The sequence below is a fragment of the Lepus europaeus genome, chromosome 20 (assembly GCF_033115175.1).
Source record: "Lepus europaeus isolate LE1 chromosome 20, mLepTim1.pri, whole genome shotgun sequence".
Lineage (NCBI taxonomy): Eukaryota > Metazoa > Chordata > Mammalia > Lagomorpha > Leporidae > Lepus > Lepus europaeus.
Window position 1 is genome coordinate 66,955,246 of NC_084846.1, and position 18,539 is coordinate 66,973,784.

Sequence of the window (18,539 nt, forward strand, 5' to 3'; positions counted from 1 at the left end):
TGCAGGTGAGGAGGGAAGACACAGGCACCTGTTCCCCTGGCACAGCTCGCCCGCCCTGCCATGGATGCTGTGGGCACAGAGCTGCATGCCGAGCAGCTGCCAGCAGGGGGAGCAGTGAACAGTCATCACCTTCACCGCTTCCAGCCAAAGGCACCAGGGCTGCAGGAGAGCCAAGGGACCAAGAAAGGTGCGAGGGGTGGAGCTGGTTCCATTTGATCACAGGATGTGCTCCAGAGGAAGCCCCCAGCCCATGCAGCGCCAGCTGCTGAAGCCTCACCACTGGGCGTTCCTGGGGCCTATGGACCCCCAGCTCCCACCTCCCCAGAACACCAAGGATGCTCCGGCATCAAAGTCTGCAGATGTCAACAGCTGGGGGCAAGCTAGCAAAATAGCAAGGGGAGGGTAAGAAACAGGATGCCACGCTTGCTGGGAGGGTTGCGTCCAGCCTGAGAGAGGATGCCAGCTGCCGGGGTGCTCACTAGACCTCCACACATGTGCATGTGCGGACGTGAGTGGCACCAGGCCCAGCACAGAGCGGGGGCCTCACACCCAGCACTCTGCTGCTCCTGGGCCAGTCATTCACCTAGGCCATCACCGCTCCAGGGGCTGACTGTGACTTAACAGTAGCAGTCTCGCTAAAGCAGAAAAGCTCACGTAGAAGGTTCTGGCAAGCAGGTAAGGGTGCTGGTCCCTCCCCTCCAGAGTCCAGTCGCAGCCTCCCCGGCCACACCCACAACGGGCGTGCAGCTGCCTCCACGTGCTGCTCTCGCAGAGAACGCTGCCATGAACAGCCCTGTACATGAGCTGTCTAGATTTCCACACGCTGGACTTCTGGCCCAGAGAGTGAGTGGATGCAGGACTTCAAAATGTACGCATTGCCACGTACCCACCACAAAGGCCACAGCACCTTGCATGGACTCGGCAGCTACCTCAGGGCTGATGGCTGCCAAGAACGGACAGTAACAGATGCTGGGGTCCGCCGGGATAAATGGGCGGTCACCGTAGGTGTCAATCACACTTCCCATCAGGACCAAGTCTGCATCTTCTCTTGTTTTTGTGCCGTTTGCACATCTCGTCTCCAGCACCCCTCGTTCACGCCTGTCGGGGGCAGGTCTTCCCTCCTCTGAGCCCCGGGTTCTCTGACTTTTACTTTGCCTGTCACATCCCTCCATCTCCTCCTCCCTCCCTCCTGATCCGAGAGGGTCCCACTTGTTTTCCCTGAGGTCCGATCTACCTGCTCCGGTCTCACACTGGATTCTGAGTCATGGGAAACCAGCGCCCTTGCTCCCGGCTGACGGGGAGTCGCCAGGTTTTCCATTGGTGCTCATGTGGCTTCCACTGGTGCACCTGGGCTTCGGGTCCACTCAGCTTTTCCCAGTGCACACGGTCACAATCAGCACGATTCAGTCTCCCCTGAGGGATACCCAAGGGCCCCGGCTCCTCTTACTCATGCTTATCTCCTTCCGGACTGCAGGCGCTGACAACGTGCAATTGGCCCTGGATTCCCTATTCTGCTTAATGTCAAGTGCAAAGGCTTCGAAACCCATTTCATAAACCAGCAGGCTTATCCCCTTCTCGTGTGTTTCAGGATTTCCTGGCTTTTCTTATCTGTTTATTTTTCTAAGTAAACTTTATCTTAACTCTAGAACATAACGTGATGCAAACAACGGCGTTGAGTCTTCTTATCTAGGAATGTGGTGTCTTTCTGTTTGTGCAATTCTACTTCCGTGTGTATCTACAGAATTTCCTCATTTCCCTCATAAATGCTTTGGGTGCTTCCTATGAAGGCTTTTTGTTGCCTAAGATCTGTTTTTCTATCATCCATGAATTTATGACGTGAATGTGTTCTGTTACATCAGCAGGGAAAAGCAATCTCCCACAAGTTAGCATTGCTCCCAGCAAAATTTATACTACCATTTGCGGCTGTAGAGAAAGCTATAATACCCAGTTGTACATTGTAATAGCCAAAAAGGTACCGGCTGTCAACATGTAATTAAACAGACCCCCTGCTCAAACACTAGTGTAGCCTGTCGAGTACAAGAAACACAGAGCCACTTCCCGGGGCCTGGGCCAGAGAAGGCTGACGACAAACTTCACAGAGGAAAGGGTCAGTGGACACTCCGGTCACCCTCGGGGGGTCCAGTCTGCTTCTCGCCAGAAAACAGGGCTGCTCGTGTGACTAGGGCAGGCACTTGGACTTTATTCAGGCTGCTCTGTGTACAGGACGGGCTCAGCACACGGGCACAGGGCACCCCAGTCCCGCTCGCGCCTCAAATCCTTCAACTCAGAAACGTTCTTATTTTCCTCCAAGATTTGAGTGTGACGGAGGCTGGGATCTGATTATCACAGAGCTTTAAAACATGGGCACCAACGGGGGAAATGCATTAAGTCGGAGGCACCAAGTTCACGTTCTCAAAGTGCTGGAGCTGGCGACGGCTCAGGGGTTCCTGCTTGGCTCGAGAGCCCGGCCATTGCCATGGGCACGCAGTATTGATTTAAACTGAAACAAACAACTAGGCTGTCTTGAAACCAAAGTAAGTTTGATTTGAATTTCTTAGTCAAACAACAGGGCTCATTCTGCCCATGGTTTATGTGTCAGATACTTTTCCATAAATGGAATGAGCTCAATCTCATTAACCCAAGCTCTTAACACGAAGTCACAAGATGCTATCGAAAACAGATTTAAAGTTTGGGGTAAGATGAAAACAGCTGGGGTAAACAACTGCACCACGTGGCAGGAGGTTGGCACAGGAGCCGGGCCCACATCCCACACCCACCTTCCTGCGTGGGAGCTCCCTGGGAGGCAGCAGGCCATGGCTCACGTACTTGAGTCCCTGACAAAGCCCGGGGGCATGGATGGAGTTCCAGGCTCCTGGCTTGGGCCTGGTCCAGCAGTGACTGCCGTGGGCATTCGAGGAGTGAACCAGCAGATGGAACATCTCTGTCTGCCTCTATTTCTTTCACTGCCTCTTCCTTTCAAATAAATAGAAAATAAACAAAAATTTAAAGAAACTATTGGCAAAAGTTAGTGAAAACTAACAATATCACAATTCCCTGGAGCTTTAAGGATGATACATAAGGATTTTAAAGTGGCAGTGACCAAAAGAGCAGTGGGTATGACAACCATGATGGAACATCCCAGAAGGCTTCCGAACCCTGCTGCAGGAAGGGATAAAGCAAACGTGGTACCCGTAGGCAATGGAGCATCCCTCAGCCATAAACAGACGGAATCTCTCCATCTGCAACAACACGACGGAACTGGCAGTCACCGTGTTCAGAGAGAGACAAACAACACATGAGCTCACTCACAGGAGGACTCAAAGAAACAGGTGATCTCACAGAAGCCGAAAATGCAATGCTGGCTACCAGAGCGGAGAGGGGAGTGTGGGGTGGGGCAAGGTTGACTGGCAGGTGCTAGGTTGCAGCCCAGTACGCTGGTAGGAAGCTCTGGGGTTGCATTGCACAGAGGGTAGCTGCAGATAATGTTACTGTACTGTGCACTGCTCTATTCTGAAAACCTGGAAGACAGAACACTGGATGCTTTCAGTATAGAGAAATGCTAAATGCTTGAAAGGATAAACATGTTTACCCTAAGTGAACATTATAGAATGCATACAAGTAACAAAACATCATATGGTACCCAGAAATACGCATAATTTTACATCTTATTTTTAAATAAAAAATTAGAAATTCAAAAAATCTTACTAGTGACAAATCTGAAAAATAACCTAATCACTCACAGATAAAAGATCACTCAAGATAACTGGTTGAATCACAGGTCACTGGGATTTTTGGTTTGTCATCTGGACGGACGTCAATCAGCTGAAACCTCTCCGTGCTCACAAGCCACTTCCGTCAGGATGCCCCTGGCGCTTACAGGAGTAAAAATGGCCAGAGCACAGAGCTAGGGCTGAACTTGCTCTGGTTTTATCAGCCAATTATGGTGATCAATGGATACAAGGAATAAACAAAAAATAAGCGACTTTCATTTTATCAAGAAATGTCTTTTCGGGGCTGGTGCCGTGACACAGCAGGTGAAGCTATTGCTCGCAATGCTGGCATCCCTACTGGAGCACCAATTCCAGTCCCGGCTGCTTTCTTCTGATCCAGCTCCCTGCTCATGGGCGGGGAAAGCAGTGGGGGATGGCTCAAGCGCTTGGGCTCCTGCTGCCCATGTGGGAGACCTGGATAAAGTTCCAGGTTCCTGGTTTCAGCCTGGCCCAGCCCTGGCTGTCAGAGCCATTTAGGAGTGAATCAAAAGGTGGAAGATTCATTCTCTCTCTCTCTCTCTCTCAAACACACAAACCTTTTATTTTATTTTTTTAAAGAAAATGTCTTTTCGAGGAAAAAGTAACTTCTCTCTGTTTAACAAAGAATATACTAACACTGTCTATATTTACAGTCTTCCTTTATATTGTAATTGCAATGAGAACATAGCCTAGAATATTTTCCTTCTGACAGCTTTGGGATCACATTAAATTTAAAAAATCTAACTCAGAAAGATTTTGTAATTTTATACCACATTTCAAGACTTCATGAAAGACTCTCGGGCTGAGTAGAAATAAACTGTTCCCGGGGGCTGGTGTGGAAACGTGCAACAAGGAAGGAGATAACTAAGTAACGCGAAGTTCCTTCTGCTGTGAAAGGCTCTGTGCAGGCGACCCCGGGGCCCGACTTCCACAAGACTCGCTTCAGACGCCACTGCTAACAAGGCGCCGGCTACAACGCCCTCTCCAGGATTGAAGGCCACGTGAGGGCCAGGGCTGTCTCACAGCATCCTCTTGGAGTTCCCCAAGCAAAGCGCAGTCACACAGCTCAGCGCCTGGGGGCCCAGGGCTGGACACCAGGGCTGTGCGGCGCCAACCACCAGGCCCCCCTGCACCCTGCGGCAGAAACTGCAGGAGTGCAAATCCAAGCAACCCAGCGAGGAGTCCCCGGCCCCTCACACCGAGTGGCACGGAGAGGAGAGAAAACGAAGCATTCCGCACCGTCAAGGTGGCCTGGCCACGGAAACGCACGGCCGAAAGCAGCTCGGCGTCCCGACCCCTGTGTGGACGGCGGCGCAAGACGGTGAGAAGCCCGCTTGTTAGCAGAAGCGGCCACAGGCTGTTAGTACTCACATTCAAGCCCCTTCCTGGCGCTGGTTTCAAGGTGTCCTCCTCACTGTCCACACCTGACAGCCCGGGCTGCTCGGCCTGGAACACAAGCACACACCCGCTCGTCAACCCCACTGAAAATGACTTCCCGGGAGAATGCCACCCAGGCACCAGTCCAGGCTGAGCAGGCCAGGGGGGCCCCCAGTACAGGCCCTGGCTCAGAGGTGCTGCCCGGCCGCTCCAGGCGGAGGATCTGGCTCAGCAGTGCACCAAGGCCCCTCCAGGCAGAGGACCTGGCTCAGGGGTGCACCCAGGCCCCTCCAGGCGGAGGACCTGGCTCAGCGGTGCACCCAGGCCCCTCCAGGCAGCAGGGCCTGGCTCAAGGGTGCACCCAGGCCCATCCAGGCGGAGGACCTGGCTCAGGGGATTAGCCTGGCCCCTCCAGGCAGCAGGGCCTGGCTCAGGGGTGCACCCAGGCCCCTCCAGGCAGCAGGGCCTGGCTCAGGGGTGCACCCAGGCCCCTCCAGGCGGAGGACCTGGCTCAGGGGTGCAGCCCGGCCCCTCCAGGCAGCAGGGCCTGGCTCAGAGGTGCACCCAGGCCCCTCCAGGCAGCAGGGCCTGGCTCAGGGGATTAGCCTGGCCCCTCCAGGTGGAGGACCTGGCTCAGGGGTGCACCCAGGCCCCTCCAGGCGGAGGACCTGGCTCAGGGGTGCACCCAGGCCCCTCCAGGCGGAGGACCTGGCTCAGGGAATTAGCCTGGCCCCTCCAGGCAGCAGGGCCTGGCTCAGGGGTACACCCAGGCCCCTCCAGGCAGCAGGGCCTGGCTCAGGGGTGCACCCAGGCCCCTCCAGGCGGAGGACCTGGCTCAGGGGTGCAGCCCGGCCCCTCCAGGCAGCAGGGCCTGGCTCAGAGGTGCACCCAGGCCCCTCCAGGCAGCAGGGCCTGGCTCAGGGGATTAGCCTGGCCCCTCCAGGTGGAGGACCTGGCTCAGTGGTGCACCCAGGCCCCTCCAGGCAGCAGGGCCTGGCTCAGGGGTGCACCCAGGCCCCTCCAGGCGGAGGACCTGGCTCAGGGGTGCACCCAGGCCCCTCCAGGCAGCAGGGCCTGGCTCAGGGGTACACCCAGGCCCCTCCAGGCAGCAGGGCCTGGCTCAGGGGTGCACCCAGGCCCCTCCAGGCGGAGGACCTGGCTCAGGGGTGCAGCCCGGCCCCTCCAGGCAGCAGGGCCTGGCTCAGAGGTGCACCCAGGCCCCTCCAGGCAGCAGGGCCTGGCTCAGGGGATTAGCCTGGCCCCTCCAGGTGGAGGACCTGGCTCAGTGGTGCACCCAGGCCCCTCCAGGCAGCAGGGCCTGGCTCAGGGGTGCACCCAGGCCCCTCCAGGCGGAGGACCTGGCTCAGGGGTGCAGCCCGGCCCCTCCAGGCAGCAGGGCCTGGCTCAGAGGTGCACCCAGGCCCCTCCAGGCAGCAGGGCCTGGCTCAGGGGATTAGCCTGGCCCCTCCAGGTGGAGGACCTGGCTCAGTGGTGCACCCAGGCCCCTCCAGGCAGCAGGGCCTGGCTCAGGGGTGCACCCAGGCCCCTCCAGGCGGAGGACCTGGCTCAGGGGTGCAGCCCGGCCCCTCCAGACAGCAGGGCCTGGCTCAGAGGTGCACCCAGGCCCCTCCAGGCAGCAGGGCCTGGCTCAGGGGTGCACCCAGGCCCCTCCAGGCAGAGGACCTGGCTCAGGGGTGCACCCAGGCCCCTCCAGGCAGAGGACCTGGCTCAGGGGTGCACCCAGGCCCCTCCAGGCAGAGGACCTGGCTCAGAGGTGCACCCAGGCCCCTCCAGGCAGAGGACCTGGCTCAGGGGTGCAGCCCGGCCCCTCCAGACAGCAGGGCCTGGCTCAGAGGTGCACCCAGGCCCCTCCAGGCAGCAGGGCCTGGCTCAGGGGTGCACCCAGGCCCCTCCAGGCAGAGGACCTGGCTCAGGGGTGCACCCAGGCCCCTCCAGGCAGAGGACCTGGCTCAGGGGATTAGCCTGGCCCCTCCAGGTGGAGGACCTGGCTCAGGGGTGCACCCAGGCCCCTCCAGGCGGAGGACCTGGCTCAGGGGATTAGCCTGGCCCCTCCAGGCAGCAGGGCCTGGCTCAGGGGTACACCCAGGCCCCTCCAGGCAGCAGGGCCTGGCTCAGGGGTGCACCCAGGCCCCTCCAGGCGGAGGACCTGGCTCAGGGGTGCACCCAGGCCCCTCCAGGCAGCAGGGCCTGGCTCAGAGGTGCACCCAGGCCCCTCCAGGCAGCAGGGCCTGGCTCAGGGGATTAGCCTGGCCCCTCCAGGTGGAGGACCTGGCTCAGGGGTGCACCCAGGCCCCTCCAGGCAGCAGGGCCTGGCTCAGGGGTGCACCCAGGCCCCTCCAGGCGGAGGACCTGGCTCAGGGGTGCAGCCCGGCCCCTCCAGGCGGAGGACCTGGCTCAGGGGATTAGCCCGGCCCCTCCAGGCGGAGGACCTGGCTCAGGGGTGCACCCAGGCCCCTCCAGGCGGAGGACCTGGCTCAGGGGTGCAGCCCGGCCCCTCCAGGCGGAGGAACTGGCTCAGGGGTGCAGCCCGGCCCCTCCAGGCGGAGGACCTGGCTCAGGGGTGCAGCCCGGCCCCTCCAGGCGGAGGACCTGGCTCAGGGGTGCAGCCCGGCCCCTCCAGGCGGAGGACCTGGCTCAGGGGTGCAGCCCGGCCCCTCCAGGCAGCAGGGCCTGGCTCAGGGGTGCACCCAGGCCCCTCCAGGCGGAGGACCTGGCTCAGGGGTGCACCCAGGCCCCTCCAGGCAGCAGGGCCTGGCTCAGGGGATTAGCCTGGCCCCTCCAGGCGGAGGACCTGGCTCAGGGGTGCAGCCCGGCCCCTCCAGGCAGCAGGGCCTGGCTCAGGGGTGCACCCAGGCCCCTCCAGGCAGCAGGACCTGGCTCAGGGGTGCACCCAGGCCCCTCCAGGCAGCAGGGCCTGGCTCAGGGGTGCACCCAGGCCCCTCCAGGCGGAGGACCTGGCTCAGCGGTGCACCCAGGCCCCTCCAGGCGGAGGACCTGGCTCAGGGGTGCAGCCCGGCCCCTCCAGGCGGAGGACCTGGCTCAGGGGTGCAGCCCGGCCCCTCCAGGCGGAGGACCTGGCTCAGGGGTGCACCCAGGCCCCTCCAGGCGGAGGACCTGGCTCAGGGGTGCACCCAGGCCCCTCCAGGCGGAGGACCTGGCTCAGGGGTGCACCCAGGCCCCTCCAGGCGGAGGACCTGGCTCAGGGGTGCACCCAGGCCCCTCCAGGCGGAGGACCTGGCTCAGGAGTGCACCCAGGCCCCTCCAGGCGGAGGACCTGGCTCAGAGGTGCACCCAGGCCCCTCCAGGCAGCAGGGCCTGGCTCAGTGGTGCACCCAGGCCCCTCCAGGCAGCAGGGCCTGGCTCAGGGGTGCACCCAGGCCCCTCCAGGCAGCAGGGCCTGGCTCAGGGGTGCACCCAGGCCCCTCCAGGCAGCAGGGCCTGGCTCAGGGGTGCACCCAGGCCCCTCCAGGCGGAGGACCTGGCTCAGGGGTGCAGCCCGGCCCCTCCAGGCGGAGGACCTGGCTCAGGGGTGCAGCCCGGCCCCTCCAGGCGGAGGACCTGGCTCAGGGGTGCAGCCCGGCCCCTCCAGGTGGAGGACCTGGCTCAGGGGTGCACCCAGGCCCCTCCAGGCGGAGGACCTGGCTCAGGGGTGCACCCAGGTCCCTCCAGGCGGAGGACCTGGCTCAGGGGTGCACCCAGGCCCTTCCAGGTGGAGGACCTGGCTCAGGGGTGCACCCAGGCCCCTCCAGGCGGAGGACCTGGCTCAGGGGTGCACCCAGGCCCCTCCAGGCGGAGGACCTGGCTCAGGGGTGCACCCAGGCCCCTCCAGGCAGCAGGGCCTGGCTCAGGGGTGCACCCAGGCCCCTCCAGGCAGCAGGGCCTGGCTCAGGGGTGCACCCAGGCCCCTCCAGGCGGAGGACCTGGCTCAGGGGTGCACCCAGGCCCCTCCAGGCGGAGGACCTGGCTCAGGGGTGCACCCAGGCCCCTCCAGGCGGAGGACCTGGCTCAGCGGTGCACCCAGGCCCCTCCAGTGCTCTCCGATTTGAAGAGTCCTGTTGAAATCCACACTCATGGAAAGGAGTTTTCTTTCTTCTGCTCAAAAGCAGCTCCTCAGCTTAGAACGCACCCGACTGTCACAGTCATGGGCCTTAGCTCGGCAAACCAGTTAACAGGTTGTAAAGATTTCCATGGCTTCACCTCGGCACAGCTGCAGGACTGGGCTACACAGAAATGACTCACCCACCATCTCACACCAGATCCCAAAACTGAAAACGGTAATACACCAACAACTGGAGAATGACCTGGTGCGACTCGGGGTCAATTCCCAGGCCCCAGCCTAGCCCCAGAGATGAGAATCACGGAGGACCCAGGAGTCTGGCAGCAAACACAGACACATGCCTGCACACACTCGCTCACACACACACATGCACACAGGCTCACATACATGCACAGGCTCCCACCCTCACACATGCATGCACACTCTCACAGACACATGCATACTCACACGCCCAAACACACGCACACACACACACACAGCTTTTTCTTCTGTGGCAATGCAGTAGAGCCGTGCTGCTTCAAGACACCACGAGAATTCTCCATGCGCACTCTGTTCACGGGCCTCTGTGGGTGCCAGCACTCCAGGATTTTAGAAATCACCTGAAGAACCCTCTACTCCAAAGTCCTTTGTTCAGGAAGAGACTGAAGCTCACACTTGCCAGACACTGTGCCGTGTAAATGAGTGACTGACAGCAGGGACTTGGGAGAGCCTGGCCTGGCTGGGGACCTGGCGTCTCCCAGCACAGAAGTTGGCAAGGAGCTGCCACGCTGGCCCTGGGACACGAGCCGGGAGCACCACCCCCACCAGGTCTCAGTAGCCGCCAAGGCGCCTGACACTGCCGTGGCAGGGAGAGAGGTATGGAGCCAGTGCCGGACAGCTACCGAGAACCAGCGGGGATGGGATGGGGCAGGGCGCCCAGAGCAGAGTAAGATACACCAACAGGGGAGTTACAGGCAGCTAGCTCTGCGAGCTCCAGACAGGGAAAGGACAGGCAAGGACAGGCGGGCAGGCCACACCTCGCAGGCGGGAAGTCAGGCGGAGCAGCCCTCCCTGCCATGCTATCCCACATGCCCGGGGTGCACCTGTGTCTCATCTGGGGCAGGGAGGAGGAGACACCATGATGAACACACAGAGGAGCCATGGAACTGCCTGGAAACCTGATGCAAGGTTCTCTGACCCAGCACCACCTGGCTCACACGTGTGGCCGGGCCCCAGCACCACCTGGCTCACATGTGCGGCTGGGCCCCAGCCCCACCTATGAGGGGGACTGCGCACACAGGGGCTGCTTTTGTCCTGCGGCCTTCGCTCTCTGGCCTCCTCCCACACTCTGTCCCCTCGCAGAACCTATTCTCTCTCTCTCAATCCTGCTCCCCTCCCTACTTGTGCCTGTCAGGAAAGAAGAGACCGAGCATGCAGCTGCAGCCAGGCCAGGTCTACTCAGAAGGGTGAAGCCTGGGAGGGGCTCATCCCAGGTGCAGGTGCAGCAGAGAGCGAGCCCCTCCCTCACAGACTAACGGTTCTTATAGTACTACGTGGTGGGAAGGGGCCTGGGGGTTTGAGCTAAAGCTGGGCTGCCGAGATGGAGGGGGAGCTTGGGCTGGATTGCAAGGTCTTGGGAGGTCACAGGGTGAGCTGGGAGGGGCTGGGCTGGGGCTGGACGCTGGGGCTGGACCCTGGGGCCGAGCTGCTGAACTGGGAAGGGGGAGAGAGCTTGGGAGGAGCTGACGGCTGGACTCCTCCGCCAGTGGCGTGTCCAGAAGTGCAGGCAGGGGGGGCTGTGTTAGCAGGCGGAGAAACGGGGGCCTGCTTGCTGGGTGCAGGGGAGAAGTCAGTGTGGACCTAAAGTTTTGTCCTTGCTCCATCAGGGCCTCTGCTTTGAATTCTCATCTCTGTGGGGGCAAGAACTCGGAAGGTGAAAACCCCGGAAACACATTCCCGTAACGAGGTGTTCCCACCAACTGGGCGGCTGATGTCCCCCGACCCGGGCCCCTGCACCAGTGCAGCCAAGACCCAGAGCCTTCACATTCCGGCCCTTGAGGCCACCTTAATTTGTTTAAAATGCAGGCACGAGTCGGTCTGCGACAGCTCTGCTGACTGCACCCTCTGTGCCACAAGCCGGCGTGAGCTGCGAGGACGGAGCTCACCGTGCCTGTGCCGGGTGGGGAGGCCGGCAGGAGCGCAGCTCCAGTGGAGTCTGCTCAGAAAGCCCAGCGACAGCAAGGACCCTTCACCGAGAGGAAGAGCCGGACACAGTTCTGGTCCCACCATTCCTCCTGGCAGGAGGGGGAGGGGGTGGGCAGGGGGCAGAGGGGGCGGCACCGACTCAGAAGCCAGCGCCGAGAGGCCCGCGTCCCTCCCAAGCACACAGAGTAAGTGCAGAGGCGGGGAGATCACAGCCCATCCCCAAAGCTCCGGAGCAGTGGACGAGAAACAAGCTGAGGTTTGTGCCGATCTCCCAAGGCAGGGAGCCTCTGCTGGCCCCGCTCAAGCCGCACTGGACCCCAGGGCACCAGCATCCCGGGGGCCCTGGTACTGATCCCAGAACGCCAGGCAAGTGACTCATTTCTCTGAGTGCCAGTGTGTCCATCTGCAAGCCTGGGCTGACTCCAGGTCCAGGAAATAAGATCACAACAGGTGCCCATGTGAGCCGGGAGCCTCAAGCCTTGAGACCACGCCCACAACCATGTGAGCCAGGAGCCTCAAGCCTTGAGACCACGCCCACAACCATGTGAGCCAGGGGCCTCAAGCCTGACATCGTGGGACGGCTTTGTCACTTTGGGTCTCGTTTACCAAGAAGGAAAAAATACTAATTACAACAGAATCCACCTGCTCACCAGGCTCGGAGGGGAGAGGCACTGTCTGGTCTTGGTGGTTAGAAGGTGCTTACAGTTCTGAGGGTCTCATGTCTAAGTACTAAGATATTCATTCCTACTCTTTGTACTAAACTTTAAGTTACTGCAGTGCATCCAAAACAAGCGTTTAAAGAATTATTTCATAAAGACTAAGAAGATCAATCAACTCAAGACAGTCCGATCCTGGATGCCATTGGGGCAACAAAGCATCTGAAGGGCAGTGGCGAGGGGCTGGGTCCTCGCTGGCCGCGCGTCTCCCTGGGCTCTGGCCGTGAAACACACTCTGACGCTGCCGTGTGTGTCCCGGGCACTGGCCCCTGCACTGCAACTCAAGTGCGACACATACTGGGTCGCCATCACCCTTGGGTTTGCACCCCTGGCCAGGCCTGGGCATGTCCCTGGCAGAAGGCGGCCCTGGATCTTGGTTTGCAGGCTGCCGCAGGCTCTGTGCCCCACTGATGAGACAGCTCTGTCCCCGGCCTGGGGACATGGCAGTGGCCATGTGTGGAAGCCACCATCAGTCTCCCTCACCGCAGGGGACACTGCCAAGACCACCAGGGGATGCCTGGAACAGCGGACACCACCACAGCAAGCCCTACACACCAACACCTCCGATGGGACTTACTCTACAGTTAGGTACAGTCACACAAACCACAGCAACGAAACAGGGCCACTGTGACAGCAGCCAGGGAGATGTGACCGCGGCCTCTGTCTCTCAGACGTCTCCCTGCAGTGCACCTGCCCTCCCTGTGGACGCCGCCTCCCTGAAACCTCAGGACAGAGGCCATGGACAAGGGGACTGCTGCAGTGGCCCACTCCCTCGCACCAGGGGAGCCGGGACCCCGGACCCTCGTCATCCAGAAACATCCGAGACAGGTGCGGCACGGGCATCACACGAGGCAGGGTGTATTCAATCCATTACCTTGCTGCTGCTGCTTTTGCTAGCCTTGAAAAATCCCAGAAACGTTTTCTTCTCTTTATTAGCCTCTTCATTGCCAAGTGATGATTTCCTAAAAGTTTCTGGGGGAAAAAAGAAGGACAGAGTTATTCCCCCGCACTGGAGACCAGATGAAATGCTGCACGTAGAAAACCTCCGTGAATGGCCGGCGCCGCGGCTCACTAGGCTAATCCTCCGCCTTGCGGCGCCGGCACACCGGGTTCTAGTCCCGGTCGGGGCACCGATCCTGTCCCGGTTGCCCCTCTTCCAGGCCAGCTCTCTGCTGTGGCTAGGGAGTGCAGTGGAGGATGGCCCAAGTCCTTGGGTCCTGCACCCCATGGGAGACCAGGAGAAGCACCTGGCTCCTGCCATCGGAACAGTGCGGTGCGCTGGCCGCAGCGCGCTACCGCGGCGGCCATTGGAGGGTGAACCAACGGCAAAAGGAAGACCTTTCTCTCTCTCTCTCTCTCTCACTGTCCACTCTGCCTGTCAAAAAAAAAAAAAAAAAAAAAAAGAAAACCTCCGTGAATGAAAGAGGTGTCTGCAGTGGCCCTTCCAGGGCTTTCTGGGTCCTCTCAAAGCCTCCAGCTCGCTTAGGGCATCGCTGAAAGGTCGGACGGCCCCTCAGGGGTCACGCAGTGCTTCCCCTACATGGTCTGTGACTGACCAAGCCAATGGACCAGAGGCAGCCCGGGGACAACGCTCTCTAACAGAGACCAGCGTGGCGCACACACGCAGCTCCGCACCCTCCTGTAGGAGAAACAGCCAGGCACCACGTCCTAATCAAACGTCGCTCTTCCGGTGCAGTGGCCGAATCCTCGTCCCTGGCTCTGATCCCTGTGAAAGTTACTGACGAGGACACTGCCATTCACTGTGGGGCTGAGGCTTCAAGGTCCAGGCCGCACCTCCGGCTGCCAGCACGGCTCCGCCAGGACTGGACTCAGGACAGGCCGGCAGCCACGTGCGGCCCTGGGGCCAGATCAGACAGCACAGCTGTGAGGACAGCGACAGCAGGTAAGACGTCTGCCTTCAGACTCCCGAGTGAGGTAAAAACGCCCAGCGGTGGCCCAAATCCACAGCCTCCCGCTCCCATTCAGCACAGCGGGGCACCACCCAGGTGGGAGCTGGGACGGCCCCTGGGTCTCCCTGGCCCTCAGGGTCTCCCCGGGCCCTCAGGGTCTCAGCTCCGCCTGTCCTCCCCCTGCCTGACCTCGGCCTGAAAGCTTTCCCTTTGACTACAATCCCTCCTGGGCCAGTTGCTTTCCTTCTCTCCCTCCCAAGTGGGGTCACCAACCTCCCCTCTGGGTGCTCCGGTCACCAGGATTTCAGACGAGGGAAGGCCCTCTTGTGCGCCAGACTTACATGCAGCCGAGGGCCACGGCACCTATGGAAGAGTGGGACCAGGGGCTGTGGTGTCACCAGGAACCCACCATCCTCAGCTTGCCCCCATCCCGGGGAGTGGCCAGCGTGAGCGGCACAGCAAACCCGGGGAAGTCTGGCTCAGGTCCAGGGAGCACACCCGAGAAAACATGGGGCCTGCCTGGGACGCGCGTGGGCAGACTGCCGGCCTCGGCCTGCTGCCCTGCAGACTGCGGTGCAGGTGCTAACTGCGGCAGGCGGCCCCGGCACACGCAGCTCTGGCGTCACCACTGTCGTCCACGGATTTGCTCACAGAAGCCACCCTAGGTTCCTGGCACTGACTCATTCAATCCTTCTCTGCCGGGGCGCCCAGGGACGACAGGAGGGGCAGATTTCAGCATCACTGGCTTCGCCACAGGCATGTGACCTGCTGGAGAGCCAGGGCAGCAGGCCATCTGTGGAAAACCCACGACCCAGGGCGTGGCACACTCAGCTGTGGCAGGGGACTCAACACAGACAAGCCAAGCATGGCTGACCTCTTCACCTGCTACTACGCCTCTTTGGAGTTAGAGAACACACACAGGTCAGCGCGTTAGCATCATGGCCTGGACACTACGGCCAGGAGCAAGCTCGCACGACCTCAAACCATTCCGCCGGGAGCAAAGGCGCGCACTGCTGGCAAACACGAGCAAGGGCTCCGTGGCACACGGCATCTCAGACTAGAAGATGGCTCGGCGTGCCACAGGCCTGGAGACACGTGTGCACACACATCTCCCGTCAGCTTCTAGGTGCAGGGCTACACGGTGACACAGTGACATGGCCTGCATCGGAGCAAACCTGGCCCTCGGGCATCAACACGCCGACTTCTAGGCCACAGTGTTCATGGAAACGAGTGCTGGTGCCTGGACACGTGAAGTCACGGATGTGCCAAGGTGGCGGACATGAGAGTGCCCTATGGATGAACAAGGCAGAGAACATGCCATCCACACATGGGTGACGTCACAGCAGCCCGAAGGGGACTGACGGGACCAGAACGCTGCAGCAGACCCACGTCTGTCGTCTCTCTAGCCAAGCGGGGACAGGGACATGGCTGCCCGCGCACCACACAGGTCTGCCTCAGCCCAGCGTGGGCGGCGCAGAGGTGGCCTGGGCGCCAGTGTGCAGCTGTGTGGAGGCGGCAGGGCCCCAGGCTCACCGCCCTGGGCTGGGGCCTGGGGCAGACAGGCTGTTTTTAGAAGCGAGGCTTGGCTGATGGTCCATCAGGGCCTCCTGGCAGACCCTGCAGAAGGCTTGGTTGGAGAGCAGAGTAAGGGGACTCCGCGCTGGCGTCAGCCAGAACCTCCAGGTGCCAGCTGTGCCATCACAGTGCTGGGACAGGGACGCAGAGCTGGGCAGGAGGGCGGGCCAAGTGCCAAAGGCACAGCTGTTTGAATGTAGTCTGACTGACAAGTCCCTTGCAGTGCCCAGCCGTGTGATTTCCAACTGCACCACCAGGGGGCAGAGCAGCAGCGAGAAACCACAGGAGGCCGCCTGGGTCTCCCACACCTGTCACTCACAGCCCCAGGCTCCAGAACTTCATTAAATGGTTTTTCCCTAGAAAGAGTATCTACTGTGAAATACTTCAACAGACATGCACAGAGCTTTCTGCAAAATCAAAGAGTCACGGCGACTTCAATGAGTCGTTTGGGGTGTGTGTGTGTGTGTGTGTGTACTCCAAGAAGTTAAAATCCCAGTATACACAGAACACGCGTGCATGTCAGCACCTGTGTGGACGTGCACGTCTCTGCACACACGCTCTCTCTCCTGGTACACATCTCCACCCATACATGGAGAAAACCGGCAAACTGATCAGACTAGAGGCCACGCCTGGACTAACCATTCGCATGCTTGGCTGTGAAAAGCTTAAATTCCAAAATCAAAGACTGCAGCATGCAAGATGGGCCCCACGGCCGGTGAGCCCGGGCCAGCAAGGCAAGCCCAGGTACGGAGAGCCTGGCGCCTCTGCCCCGTCAACGGCCTGTTTGCGGCCAGTTCCCCCCGACTGGAGCTGCACGGCAAATTCTCACGCATGGGGACTTTCTCCTCTGAACCCAGCACACCAGCAAACCGCAGCAGCACCTCGGTTCCACACCACGGTTCCACTCCTGCAGGCCCGGTGCTCCAGCCTCCCCGCCATGCACCCTCCCGGCCCAGAGCCAGCACTCGGGCTCACGGTACCTCGGGAGCTCAGGGAAGGCTCAGACTGCGTTTTGGTCAGAAGAACTGGAAGAGGCGGCAGGTACGGAGAACGTGAGGACCCAGCTTTGAGATCCACGGCAGCCCCACCCAAGGCCCTGGCCTCTCTTCACGCCACAGGCATGTATGTGGCCGTGAGGAGGTCACGTGCAGCGTGCCCCCGCCTCGGGCCTGACCTCCCAGAGCCCCTGGAGCTGCTCCACGCGGGGGCTGGTGGCAGCCAAGCCATGGGCTTTTTGGAGCGGCCCCGGCCCTCTGTCAGTGGCGCCTCTTCCTCTCCTGATTCTCCTGAGCTGCCCCCCAGCTCTCGGATCTCCTACAGCTGCAGGGCTGCAGAGGGGACGGCTGTCCACCCCCAGGGGTCACTTGGAAGGTCAAAGGAGAAGCTGCTGGAGCTGGCCGCAGACAAGAAGGGCCCCAGGGACACCTTCCAGAGGCTTCTCTGCCTGTCCAGGTGCTGCTGGGTGGTGGGCTAGCTGAGGCCTCTGGCAGGGACGGGGGTCAAGTGCATCCCGCTGGCCCGCCATGGCTGTGGTCCGGATGCGGGAGGAGGCTGAGGAAATCAGGAGAAGCTGTGTACACCCACGGTGTGGAGGGGCTGCTTCCGCCCCAGGCAGCAGTGCTGCACACTCTGGCAGGCGTCCTGGCCGCACCAGGGGGCTGCGAAGCTCTGCTCCCCGTGACAGCGGACGGCAGGCTTCACGTGACTCCCCCCCCCCCCCCGGGGCAGGCTCAACCCTGCCTTTCCAGAAACGTCCAGTGCTGCCATACCCCAGAAATGCCTTTCCCTTCTGCCTGCTAAGGGTGGGACGGTGCTCTCCCGCTTTGCGTCTGACTCAGCAAACGAATGCTCTGTTTCCAAAGTGTGACCTGAGCCTGACTCGGCCAGAGCCGACGGGAGCAGACGGAAGCATCTGGACAGCCGAGCCAGAGCTGCGGACGCCCGGGCTGCACTCTGCCCTGGACACGAGGCCGGTGCAGGACTCGCCCAGGCCGTCACACTGCCCCCTGGAGGAGCAGAGTCCACACAGCTCACAGTGCCCTGAGCTGCAGCTCTTCTCCAAGTCATGGGAGGCGCCGGACCCAGAGTCCCAGGAGCAGGGGGCTCCCTGGGGGTGGCCAGGGATTGCTCTATGGCCACTGATTGCACAGGAAATTTAGCAATACAAAAGATATATATTTTAACTGGGAGAAATCAGAAAAAAAAGTTTAAAAATTTGCATACTTTAGAACTGAACCTATTCAATATTTGTAGAAAATGCAACACGAGGTGCATTATTCTGGAAACTTCTAAGGGCAGGGAACACAACATTTCTCGTCTGGCCCTGTGGATTTATCTGCACGGTCAGCCCCAGAGTGGCCTGCTCGTGCTGTGCCAAGCAGCCATGGCTCTGAGCACCAAACCCCCAAGGCGGTGCCAGGACCCCAGCAAGGGCGGCGAGGGAGCCTCAGGACACAGGGACGCTGTCTCGAGGAACTGCCTGGGTGGACAGGAATTCGGTGAGTGCGAGAGGTCAGCTGCAGGCATTTCTGCTGGGCCCCCAGGGGCAGACGTGGGGAGAGAGAAGGCAAATCAGGAGACAGGCGTGGGGCTGGCTGTTAACAGTCATGTTCGAGCACGGGCGCTGGTTGTTTCCCTCTGACTTAGCAAAGCTCAGAGGAGGACAGGGGTGGAGGGGAGAGGCGTGCCTGGGACTGCGGAGGAGGTCTCTTGCAGTGGGGGTGCTGAGCACAGCCAGTCGGCTGCTCCTGGCCTCCACACGGCTATGGTCCCACCTCTCCCCTGTGCTACAGAGCTATGAGGAATTGTGGTGTGTGTGTGTGTGTGTGTTTCAGATCTGGGGGCCAGGCAGGGCGTGGGGCACAGGGGCCTCACCTCCCCTGCTGTCCCCATCTGTGTGGCTGGGTAGGGCATGGGGGGCACCTCACTTCCCCTACTATCCCCATCCGTG

General features: G+C 60.7%; 1 protein-coding gene across 2 annotated transcripts in view; it reads right to left on the reverse strand.

Annotated features, from left to right (window-relative positions):
• The window catches only part of COBL (cordon-bleu WH2 repeat protein), a 203,270-nt gene that overhangs the window by 102,681 nt on the left and 82,050 nt on the right, over positions 1-18,539 (reverse strand). The window contains exons 5-6 of one of the 2 annotated variants that reach the window (XM_062178958.1): positions 12,979-13,076; positions 5,121-5,195 (exon numbers count right to left, since the gene is read on the reverse strand). In XM_062178958.1, coding sequence (XP_062034942.1) covers positions 5,121-5,195; positions 12,979-13,076 — 173 coding nt within the window. The remainder of the gene's footprint in view (positions 1-5,120; positions 5,196-12,978; positions 13,077-18,539) is intronic. The other variant, XM_062178957.1, reaches the window with a different exon arrangement.